Below are 13,257 nucleotides of genomic sequence, written 5' to 3'. Positions count from 1 at the left end.
ACTGTTTGCAGGCTTTATTGTGACCAGGCTTCAGATGAGGCTTTCTTCTAGGACGACGTCTATGCAAACCGACTTGTTGCAGTGTGCGGCGTATGGTCTGAGCACTGACAAGCTGACCTTCTACTTCTGCAACCTTTAAAGCAGGGGTGTCGAACTCTGGTCCTGGAGGCCCTGCAGAGTTTGGATGCAACCCTAATTAAACACACCTGATCCAACTAATCAAGTCCTTCAGGCTTAATTGAGCAAGGTTGGAACAAAACTCTGCAGGGCTGCTACTGGAAACTAAGTTTGACACCACTGCTTTAAAGCAATGCTGGCAGCACTCATGCATCTGTTTTTTGAAACCAGGTTCTGCACCTGACGAGTGCTCGACTTTGTCGATTGACCCTTGCAAGAGCTGCAAGTTTCGAATGAAACCCATCAGGGAAAAACCTTGGTATGACCCTGACCACTGTAATGTAACTCGGTTTCAGGGTGTTACTGAACCTCTAATAGTCTTGGCCATCTTTGTTGGGAGCAACAATTCTAATTCTCAAATCCTCTGAGAGTTCTTTGCCATGAGATGCCATGTTGAACATCCTCACTTTTGATGCCAGCTATTTTAACAATAAGGGCTGTATGTTGAGTAATTTTCAGGGTACAATAAATATACTGCTATACAAGCTGCACATTGACTACTCTAAAATATATCCAAGTTTCATTTCTATAGTAATGTCCCTTGAGAGATTTCTGAAATGTGAGGGTTGTACTCACTATTGTGACATACTGTATATTTCAGAGGCAGTGTGTAAATGTGATTGACACAACATGAGGTCATATTTATTTTGTTACATGCAAAATTGCGGACAAAAAAAAAAAATCGGACTTAGTGTGCAATGACCTTAAGAGTTTGAATCTTGCTGAGCAAGTTAACTAAAGGTACTTGAATTGTTGATATATTTAGCTTATAGCTAGCTACCTGCTAACTGCAGCCTAAGCTATTTTGTTTGCTTTGGTGTTTTTCTGAGATGTCAGATGACCACGTTGTCATTCTGTGACTGGCTGATACAGTTAATGAGGATGAATGTTTGATTTCAGCTCCAGTGCTCACCTAGCCGCCAGTCCGCCCGGTCGCAGGTTGGAGACGCGTGGTTTGCCGTCCTTATCTGTGCCGCCCGAGATGGTGAGACCTAAAGTGCTTCCTTCCTTCTTAATCAGCTCAACCAGCGTAACCCCACGCAGCTCTTCATGCCAGAATCACAACAGACAAACACACACACATAAGACACAAAATTCGGAAGCAACTCTCATCCTCTCATCATCAGATGGTCTCAGATATTATATTGAATATGCAAATGAGCTGCATTTACTCCCATCTAACTAAAGATGAGAAATGTTATGAATTCTCAATGTCACGAATGCTCCAGATTGTTTTAAAATGTTACACCGCAACTAACTTACACTAATCTTCAATTCATGCTGTGACTATATGAATTCTTAAACAGAAAAGCCAAACCAAGAGGCACATGAAAGAAAACATCTATCACAAGCCAGTAGTGGAGCAGAAATTGGGATGCTACACTTTTCTCTGGAATCCAACTGTGTCACAAAATCTCTCACAGAGTCTAATCTAATCATGCCAATGCCTGTGTGGGTTTAAATGTGAACAGATTGGAACTACAATCTTTTCCTCAAGTAAAAATGCAATGGACCATTCGCACACAATCAGCTATTCAGCTAGTCTATTCAAACTTCCTGTAATATCAGTTAAGAATCTGCCAATATGTTACATTTTGGTAACATTATATTATATTATATTATATTATATTATATTATACAATTAATATTAATAAATATAATATTAATTATATTTATTTTTATATTGTGGGACAGTGAAAATGCCATGTCTATAATGGGCTGGAAGGGGACGAAGAACCAGGAGAAGATATAATTCAAAATAAAGACTTTAAATCAAGCAGAAACGTAGAAGTAACAATAAAACACCATAACATTAACGCAAGACAACAGAACTGAGGAAAACACCAGGCTTATAAACACAGGAATGTAATCAGGGAGAACAGAAACAGGTGTGGGGCTAATTAATGATTGAGTAATGAGAAAAGGAACAGAACCAAATAAGGGCAAACAGAAACTAAACCAAAACAGAACATACATGTGACAGTAGGCATGTTTCCATTACAAATTTGGGCAAAACTTTGTCGAAATTTTATAAAGGTTGATTAAAAAGTATTACGAAATGACAGCGTTTTCATTAATCGATGTTATGCGACTAAAACTTATTTTTTTCTTCTCGCGATAAGTCATGGCAACAGATTTTTAGCTACATTTTCATTACCCCTTAATTTGCGCAAAATGAAACAGAAAATTGAAAATATGCCTAATGCAAACGTGTCGATTGTGCAAAAACTCCCATATATTGCAAAAAAAGTTTTTGTGCTCGCATGAGGTGGTTTTTCAGGCAATTCGAAAAAGGAAAATTTCGCAAAACAGCAATGTAAACTTTTTTTTATTCGCATTTACAGGTCACATTTGATTAAATATTGCCAAAATCCCACAAAAATCTGTTGCCATGACTTATCGTGAGATGAAAAAATTAAGTTTTAGTCACATAACATGGGCTAATGGAAACGCCGTCATTTCGCAATACTTTTTAATCAACATTTATAAAATATCACCAATGTTTTGCACAAATCTGTAATGGAAACACCCCTAGTCACTGTAAAATATCAACTGTAGGTATGAGTTTTGATATTTGGGATATTGTCATTTGGCAACTTTTGGGATTTTTGTTACTCAGGCCTGGCAACCCTGATAAAGGAGAATAACAGTAACAATAATGAAATTAAAATATATTTAAATAGAAAACATAAGATATTTCTTTCTCCAAAAATCAATTTAAAAATTATTTATCCTCAAGTATTAGTTTTTGTATGAATATGCATGTATGAAAAGTTACAGTAAGTTTAATTTAAAAAAAAATTAGGAAAAAGAAAAAAAAAATGGTTAAATGAAATTAAAATATAGTCATATAATAAAGTCAGAAGTAACATAACCTTTGAAAAATTCTGTTCTGCTTTTAAGACGTCATTTTGAAACTTTTCCAAAGTCACACTTTGAGTTGACTCAGCTAATCCAATTAGTTTTAAAGAAGAAAGAGGTCTTGGATCAGCAAGTGCTTGCAGCAAGCAGAATGACTCAGACACTTCTCGAGAACCGCAGGAAACATCTGGATAAAGCTGTAAAAACCCCCTCAAACCCCCAGTGTTCTCCATCTCAAACAGCCATCCAAACCAATGTGGCAAGAAGAACTCAAACATCCCCAATGGGGAGAGACAGACACGATCCCCAAGATCAAAAGATGCTGAAGGAGCGGAGCGACTAGCTCTTGCTGGGAGGATTTGTGTGGGCACAAACAGACGGCACAGAAAGAGAGTCAGGCGTACCTGGGATGCTTTGTCTTCTGGATGTGAGCGAGTTGTCTGGCCCCGTCGAGTCCTTGTTCCCCTTAGAGTACGGCCCATCATCTGCAGGGCGAGAGACATGCAATCAATTAAAAGACCTCAGAGAGAACAGTCCACCGTAAATGTGACTGTGAAAAATTACGCCAGCTGCTGTCAAAGAAATTATGTTCTTTTATTTAAAACACTACTGGTGAGTGAATCCCACATAACCTGTATGGGTTATATTTCATATTATATTTATTTATAGTTTAGTTATTATATGTTAATCATAATCTCTCTCTCTCTATCACCTCTATCATCTCTGCATTTATAGACAGATGAACTGTGTCTCTTTGACTGCACTGAGTATTAGCATCCAGAGACATGCTAATGAGAACTTCTGTCATCTATTGACAGTAATAATCACAAAAACACAATCATTCTTCATAGGAAACATTTGTGTGACAAACGTCTTTCGGATTGTTTTCTGTCAAGCCGAATGCCTGAGCGCACTTGCTTCATTTGGAGTGGATAAAATATTCATGAGCAGCATAGTTTTAATTTATTCAAAGTTTCTACATAAATTAGGATTTTCCCCTTGTGCGCTGGGCTCATCAGAGCTTAGCGTCTCTGGAGCTTCCTTACGCTTGGCACAATTCACTTCATCTTTTCACGCCAGCAGGACAAACACTATTAATGTATTCAGCTGAAAGAAGGTAACACCTGTTGCCACCATTGTTATGATGATACTAATAAGCTCATACACTTTTGCTTGTGAGTTTCCTTTAAATCAAAGAAAAGTCTTTAAGGAATACTTCATCTAAAAATACTCCCCCTCATATGTCAATCCAAACTAGTATAACTTTATTTTTTCTGGGATATTTATAAGCGGGAGACATAATATTTTAGTTGCATAGAGTTCTTTAGGTGTGCAGGGGACACCAACATAGATAATAATAAAAATAATAATAAAAAAACAGAAACAAAACAAAAAAAAACAAAATGAAATGAAATAAAACGAAACAAAACAAAACACACAACCAAAACAAAACACAAAATTAAGCAAAAAACAAAAACAAAAAACAAAACAACAATAAAAAATGAAACAAAACAACATAAACAAAAGACAAATGAAAAACAACCAAAACACACAAAATAAAAAACGTAATGAAACAAAACAACAAAAATAAAAGACACAATTAAAAACTTAACCAAAACAAAAAACACAAACTGAAACAAAATAACAAAAACAAAAAACACACAACCAAAACAAACACAAAAAACTACAAAATGAAACAAAACAAGACAAAACAAAATTAAATGAAATGAAACAAAACAAAAGACAAAACAAAATTAAATGAAATGAAACAAAACAAAAGACAAAACAAACAAATCAAGCAAAAACAACCAAAGCAAAACACACAACAAAGCAAAAATGAAACAGAACAAAAACAAAATCAAGCAACACAACAAAACAAAATAAAAAACAAAAACACAACCACAACCAAAATGAAACCCAAAAACAAAATAAACAAAACAACAAAAACTAAAGACAAAACAGAACACACAAAATAAAACAAAATGAAACAAAACAAAACAACAAAAACAACCATAACACAAAACAACAAGCAAAAAACCTCAAGCAAAACAAACAAAAATCAAAAGCAAAAGACAAAACAAAACAGAAAATGAAACTACATAAACACAACAAAAACTCACAAAATGGACCAAAACCACAACAAAAACGTAAGCACAAAATGCTTACATAAAAAAACATTAAAAAAACATTAACGGAAGGAAGGAAGGGAGAAAGGAAGGAAGGAAGGAAAGAAAGAAAGAAAGAAAGAAAGAAAGAAAGAAAGAAAGAAAGAAAGAAAGAAAGAAAGAAAGAAAGAAAGAAAGAAAGAAAGAATTTCCAAGCTGCTATTTTCAAAATAGAGCACACAACAAACAACTGGGGTTGTCAAGCTACAAAAAGGACAACATGAAAAAATATATGGTTTGAAAATATTAAAAAAATAATGCAGTTCACTAAATGTATATATTATACATCATTTTATTTTTATTGAAAAGTGCAGCTTGAACAATCTACTAAACATCTCCTTTTTTGTTTCACTAAAGAAAGTCAGTCACAGGATTTAAAATGATGATGATGAGCAAATGATGACAAAACTTTAATTTTGAGGTGAAATATGTAATATTGTACAAACAGAAACTCACAAGTTCATTACGATGAAGGGAACCTGCAGTGAATGAAGAATCTGGCAGCATCTAAGATACCATCGCCTGACTGGAATTATGCTGCGTGAGGCGGTAAGGGTTTGTTGTCAGGAGATAAAAGTGTTCCAGCGGCAGTTACAATATTTTCTTATTACTTGATAGCAGATGCTTGTCCATAATACATAGTGCAAGCTGATATGAACACTGTAAACAAAATCTGTAGAAATTACAGTATTACTGGCAGCTGGTTGCCAGTAACTTACTGTAGATTTTAATTTATGCTATTTACTGGCAACAGTTTGTTCAAAGTTAATTGAACATTAAACATTAACAAGTCTTTATCTTTACAGAATAAAACTAAAATAACAGCCTCATGCAAAGCATTCTGGGAACCAAAATCTGAAGGAAAAAAAAACAGAAAAAGGTTGATGAAGGTTTCTGGTTCCCAGAATGCTTTGCAGTAGGTTGTTATTTTATAGTTTTATTCTGTAAAGACAAAGACTTGTTAATGTTTAATGTTCATTTAACTTTGAACAAACTGTTGCCAGTAAATAACATAAATTAAAAATCTACAGTAAGTTACTGGCAACCAGCTGCAGAACTACAGCAAATTTTTTACAGTGAAGGCCAGAAACTTCTACTTCTCAACTGATCATGATACAACCTTGTAACAAGTTTTCTTCAAAATGAAATCATTATTGAAAAGAAGAGCAACCTATTTAGTAAACCAAACAATATCAGCTTGTTACAATAACATGTTACAATATAGATGTTTAATTTTTTCAGAGTGTGGAGCTAAACTTATAGGAAGCGTTCTATAGGCATATAGCAGATAAGAAAAAAATGTGTGTTGGATGTTCTAAAGGGGTTTTAGCATGATTAGCACATTGCTACATGGTTGTTTGCACGTTCTGATAGGTTTCTGCATGTTGTTAGGCTTTTGTTAGGGTGTTCTGAGGAGCTTTAGCTTGTTTAGCATATTTGTATGTGGTTGTTATTTTCTGAGGGTTTCTAACATGACTAGCTTCTTGCTGTTAGCTGTTTGGGAGTTCTAATGGGTTTTAGCATGTTATTATGCTGTAAGAAACTACTATTTCTAAAACATTGCAGCTGAAACAACAGTATACTCTGGCAATGATGATCTCAGGTACTGCTTTCAGGAATTGATTAATTATTTAGCATATTGTAAAGGTGTTCTGATGGGAGTTTTAGACGATTACTGCTTTTCTGATGGTTTTCTGAGGGATTTGTAGCATGATTAACATTTAGCACATTACTTCTTTTATGGTTTTCTGATTAGTTTTTAGCATAATTAGCACATTACTGTTTTATGGGCTTCCGATGATTTTTAGCAAGATTAGTGCTATACTACTTTTATGGGTTTCTGGAGAGTTTTGCATGATTAGCACTTTTTAAGGTTTCTGGTGGGTTTTAGCATGATTAGCACAGTTTTATGGGTCTCTGAGGGATTTAGCATATTGTAAATGTGTTCTATAGGGGTTTTAGCCTATTACTGTTTTTATGGTTTTCTGACAGGTTTTAGCATGATTAGCACATTATTTGACTGTTTTGTGGTTTGCTGAGGGCTTTTAGCATGATTAACGCAATGCTATACTACTTTTATGGGTTTCTGAAGAGTTTTTAGCATGATTAGCACATCACTGTTTTATGGGTTTCCAAGGGGTTTTAGCATGATTAGCACATTACTACTTTCATGGGTTTCTGGAGAGTTTTTAGCATGATTAGCACTGTTTTATGAGTCGCTGAGGTGTTTTAGCATTATTAGCACATTACTATACTGGTTTTATTAGTTATTCAGCACCTTTTAGCATGATTAACACATTTCTGCAATGCTGTTATGGCTTTCTGGGTTTTTAGCATTATTAGCACATTATTGCTTTCATGGGTTTCTGAGTATGATTAGCATTGTTTTAGCATGATTAACATATTACTGCTTTTAGATTTCAGCATGATTAGCACTATTTTATGGGTTCCCGATGGGTTATTAGCATGATTACCACTATTGTATGGGTTTCCGATGGGTTTTAGCATGATTAGCACATTACTACCTTGCTTTTATGGCTTTCTGAAGATTTTTGAGCATGATTACTATATTGATTTGGGTTTCTGAGGAGTTTTATCATGATTAACAAACTACTATAATGCTTTTATGGTTTTCTTTTTTTTTTCTTTTTTCTTTTTTATTAACACATTATTAACACATTACTGCTTTTGTGGTTTTTGGATCGTTTTAGCATTATAACAGTGTTTTAGCATGATTAGCATATTACTGCTTTTATGGGTTTCCGATTCATTTTTACCATGATTAGCACAGTTTTATGGGTTTCCAATGGAGTTTTGCATGATTAACACATTACAATACTACTTTTATGGGTTTGTGAAGAGTTCTAGCATAATTAGCACATTACTATACTGCTTTTATGGGTTTCTGTAGGGTTGTTTTGGTATGATTAGCACATTACTATACCGCTTTTATAGGTTTCTGGAGAGTGTTTAGCATGATTAGCACAATACTATACTTTTTTACAGGTTTCTAGGGAGTTTTTAGCATGCTTAGCTCACTGCTTTTATGCTTAATTGTGCACGTTGAAGAAGCCAACCCTCAAATCTCATTTATATTCAGATCTCTAGATTGTTTTATTACCTTTTATAATGTCAGTCTCTTCTATATTTTTTTTTACAAATAGTTGTGTGCCAAAATTTAACACTTAAGCCTTAGAAAACACAACTAAATACCATCATTCAGCTAAGCCTGTTCTGTTTTGACTTTGACTGTTTTTCGCTGAACTGCACGCCTCAAAACACAACATCATTAGGACATGATGCAGTAATACATTCAAGCTCCTGCAGTCGTGAATTCCCTCGTGTGACATGTTGTGTGACCAAACCAAATAAAAACGGAATTAAATACCTTGTGCCACTCGCCAAAGGAGGACAGAATGAGACCAGACAAGTGCTAAAAAATGTACATGCCTTCATGAGAATGCGAGGACAGTCTGCGGGGAGCAATCTAAAGTGTTTATTGTTGTATTTGTGAAAGCTATTACTGACAGGGCTCAACGGTGGGATTAGCCTCCAGCTCTAGCACAAGACCAAACCAACGAAACTCCCTCCCAGCCGGCAGAAAACTCCAGCGTATCGGCATTCACTGTGATGAGCAGCATTCGTCTAATCCGCTCGCTCGAGGGTTTTGGAAACCTTCACGAGTCACCTATCAAAGGAAGCGATTTAGCTGTGACGAGTACCTAGCTCGCAAAGCACCGAGTCATCTGTTTTTGTCATGCACCGAAGTGCCACTGCACTAAAATAGGTGAATAAAATAAAATAATCTTTGCTTAACCTCAAGAACCTGGAATGAAATCTGAAGCATAAAATAAAATAAAATAAAATGGGTATGAGCTATAATATTAGTCATGCTTGCATTAGCAAACACTACTAATACATTCTCATTATAGAACACAATACTAAATTACTATAACAATATGCATCATGATCCACCTACTGTTGTATTCAAAGACTATTGTGAATGCAGGCTATTCAGCGAGAACGCCGTTTAACGAATCGTTTTTAAAGTAAACTGCTCAAATGAATGGCTCTAATTAAGCTGAAGATACGGTAGCTATAATCTGAGAGAGCTCGAGTCTCTCTTTGTTTAAACTCCACATGTCCTCCAGTAATTACTCCCCATTATCAGCACCAAACAGCCAGAAGCTTCACCCAGGAAAGGAACCTGCAACTTGGGTGATATGTGCTACATGCACTGATTGCAAACACACACACCTCACACATTCAAACTTCCCAAGAAAAAGCAACAAAACGCACACATGCAATAGTAACTAATCTTGGAAACTCAATGCACATCCTCAACCACATTTACATACAAAGGCTTTCTCGTACAATTGATCACATGACGTCATCTTCTTGGCTGATCAACGATGCGAGGAAACTTTGGAACAAAACTAACAGAAGAAGCCATTTAGAACTCATTGTTGCAATAAAAAAATGAGGAATAATTGACCAAAAATGAATTGTGGTCCTTGTTGATTCATAAAATGCAAGTCAGCAGCTACCAACACTTTAAGACTCTAAAAAATATACATGCAATATAAAATTAACCCCTAAATCCTGACAATATATTGAGGTCTTGTGAAGTGAAACAATCGGTCTGTGCAAAAAAGTAAACATTATTTACATTAATAACATTATTACCTGTAATCTACAGCCTCAAGCAAACAGCCCAGAGTGATGTCTTGTTCATGAACGAATCATTCTTTTGAACCGGTTCTTTTTAGTGACCTGGATGAAACAGTTTACCTAAACGGACTGAACTGTCTGAAAAACTTCATGGCTTGAGCAGCACAGATCTACAAGTTACTCAATCAAAACTCACTTTCAGACAGTCACTCCAACTCAAAAAATCAATATGATCTTAGGATGCTGGTTTTTGCCAAGTCATTCAGTGCTCCAGGACTACCATCAGTCACTCAACTGAGGAAACAGTTCAGACTCAGACTGAAGACAGATGAACCTAGCACTTGAATGAAGGTGTAAAATTAAGTTTTTTAAAGGTTTCTCATGGTTTATGTAAAAAGGTGAGTTGACGAAGACATTTGCTTATACTGTACAAGACGCTGTTCAATGGCTATGTAAGCGATCTGGTGACTCGGTTGTTTGAACCAATTCATTGAAACAGACTGTATGAAAGAACCAGTTTGGACTTTGTTGTTTGCCTAAGGCTCTGGATTGCAGGTAACTTTGTAAATACCCTTCAAGGAAAGAAAACAGCTAAAACCAGCCTAAACTGGTGACTGGTTTTAGCTGGTCAAGCTGGTTTTAATTGGTTGGCCAGCCGGTCTCCCAGCCTGACCATCTAAGACCAGCCTGACCAGCTACAGAAGTGGTCAAAACCCTTTTAAAACCAGCCTGCTGACCAGTTCTGACTAAGCTGGATGACCAGCTAAAAGCAGCCAACCAGCTTATGGTGATTGTAGCTGTTTTTTTGTTTTTGTTTTTTTTCAGCAGGGTAGTGGGCAGTTTCTTGCACAAGCTGATTGTTTCACTTCATAAGACCTCAATATATCAACAGGAGCCATGGGTGTTAATTTTGTGTTGCCTGATATGCTTTTTTGAATTTCAAAGTGCTGGTAGCCATGCATCACAAGAGCAACGGTTTCAGCTAAACACGTCTTTACTGTTGTTCTTATGAAGAAAAAAGTCACCTACATCTCGGATGGTGAGCAAATTAACTGCAAATGGTCCCGGCTTCCAAAATTAAATGTTCTTTTGAACCACGTTTGACATCGATTGGCATTGGTTTCCATCCGAAGTTGCTAATTTAACTTATGCGCAAAACTGGAATATTGCATTAAACATTTGCAAATAAGCACCATTTCCATCCTAGTCAAAGAGAAAAAAATCATCACTTCCTGATAAACTGGCACTATATATCACTAAGCAATGTAGGAGAAGCCACTGAATATATTCATGTTCATATATATATAATACATTTACAACCAGATGAAACACAATAAATGTGGTCATTACTTTTTGGAGGTGGATGCCTGCTGTCTGGGAGTCATGTAAGATGGTTTCTGGAGGCGACTATAAACAAATACTTTGACGACTTTGCTCGGGCATTTAAGAATGATCATAAAAATATTTGAAATGCTGTGCAACAAGATCGGTTCGCTGGTTAGTCAGGTTATGCTTTTCCAAGTCTTTCCAAGTCGCTGAATGTTTCCATCACCCATTATTCGCACCAGTCAAAAAATGAAGGGATTTTCTTTCGAAATTTAGTGTTTACTTCACTCGTTTCTAATGAGATACTTCAAAATGTGCATAAAAACCGGGTGATGGAAACACAGCGAGTGATAAAAGGAAACTCTTTGGTGCAAAACAAACAAGGGGCCATTCACATAGAGTTAAAAAAATTCAAGCCTTGAGTTTCAAGATTGATTGGCAACCAGAAACAACCTACAGTTACACCACATCTACACTGGACATGAGCATCGAATAAAGTTCACATTCTAAATGACAACACTCAAAGGCCAAGGATATAATTTAGAAGAGAAAAGAAAAATCTGACTGCTAACACCCGTATATATGTCATGACTATGAAATTGCAGCAGTTGTTTAAACGTGGAAAAGGCTTTTAAAACACTGTCACACTAACTACTGTAATCATCCAGGGTCTCCCTCAGAGACGCTCTCTGGAAGCTGAAACCATACCGGTGGGGGCGTGTGTTTGGGAACATCATAGCAGTGAGGTTTCACCACTCTTATGTCTCGGCCTCCGAAATTAATATTCTTTGAAACCATGCGGAGGTAAATAGGAACCAGAATTTTAGATCAAAGCACGTCTGCACAAACACCAATGCAGGTTGCCCTGCGAGCGGCACCACGTGACATTGTCATTATGCATGTTGACACCATGGGGCGATGTGTGGAATTTTTTAGGGTTCTTGAGCATGAATGTACCGGGACTGGAAGCTTTTCAGACCGATTTGGGTTTAGGGAGTTGGGTCATTTTAAGTTCAGCATTCCTGAGAGATGTTTCTTGAATAAGTGCTTACTCAGTTGCAATTGGGTAATGATCCAAACCTTGTCGTTATTATGTTCTTGAGGCTTTCCGAAAGCCTAAATGTTGATGGAAGGGTTTTTGGCAAAAGGGTTAATTGCCTTTGAAAGCACTCAACCTGCCACCGTTTTGTTTTAAATATCCATTTGTTTAATGTAATGCAATCGCGCTTAGCAATATTTACAGGTACATTAACCCAAACCAGTACTTTAAAGTACACCATTAAGCCTCACAGCTGCCAATCACGTCCTTTCATGTGTGCACAGCTGTTCCTTTTAAATATGCATCGGACGTGCTTTGGACTAAACAAATAGGATGACTTTCAAAGCAAGCATGCTAATTAGCATTGCAGTGAGGAAAAGTGAAGATTTTAGATTGTGCTGCCTACCAAGACAACATTTGACAGGTCACCATTTCAAAATGTAGGTGGCAACCTTATGATTTTATGTTTAGATTATAGTCTATCCCAGGATGTAGACAAGGTTAGAGAAAATGTACATCCAATATGGTGGACGGCGCAAAACTGAAAAGTGGCAGCAAACAAACAATTTTGCTTGATATTTCTGTCAGCTAGGCATTTTATGCTCTCTAGAGTACTATGTTGTTAGCTTAGCAGCATGCTAACACCAAACCATACTGGAAACAATTATGCGTTAAATAAGAGGACGCTTAACCAAGGTTAAATTGAGGTTACCATGGTTTAACTCCAGTAACTATTTATTTATTTATTTATTTATTTGTAGTAAAACCATGGTTCATTTTTAAAATGGTTTGTAGTAAAACTGTGGTTGTATAAATGGTAATCATTCTGCCAAAAACCATGCTTACTACATTTTTACTATAATAAGACCATGGTTAAGTTTTATAAGGGTCATAGAATTGTATCACATTGGTAGCTTGGCATCATTTTAACCCAGAACCCATTTGCATCAATTTACTCAATATGTGTTCATGCTTTGCATATTAGAGGACTGAGTCATTAGTTTAGCAATATGCTAA

At 36.2% G+C, this 13,257-nt stretch overlaps 1 protein-coding gene across 1 annotated transcript in view; it reads right to left on the bottom strand.

Moving 5' to 3' along the window:
- LOC141338149 (glutamate receptor-interacting protein 2-like) overlaps positions 1-13,257 on the bottom strand; it is a 198,608-nt gene that overhangs the window by 76,147 nt on the left and 109,204 nt on the right. Inside the window, exons 2-3 of the mRNA XM_073843707.1 lie at positions 3,444-3,524; positions 1,091-1,223 (exon numbers count right to left, since the gene is read on the bottom strand). Of these exons, the coding sequence (XP_073699808.1) occupies positions 1,091-1,223; positions 3,444-3,524 (214 nt within the window). The remainder of the gene's footprint in view (positions 1-1,090; positions 1,224-3,443; positions 3,525-13,257) is intronic.

This window comes from Garra rufa, chromosome 7 (assembly GCF_049309525.1).
Source record: "Garra rufa chromosome 7, GarRuf1.0, whole genome shotgun sequence".
Taxonomy (NCBI): domain Eukaryota; kingdom Metazoa; phylum Chordata; class Actinopteri; order Cypriniformes; family Cyprinidae; genus Garra; species Garra rufa.
This window is presented reverse-complemented; position numbering and strand designations above follow the sequence as displayed.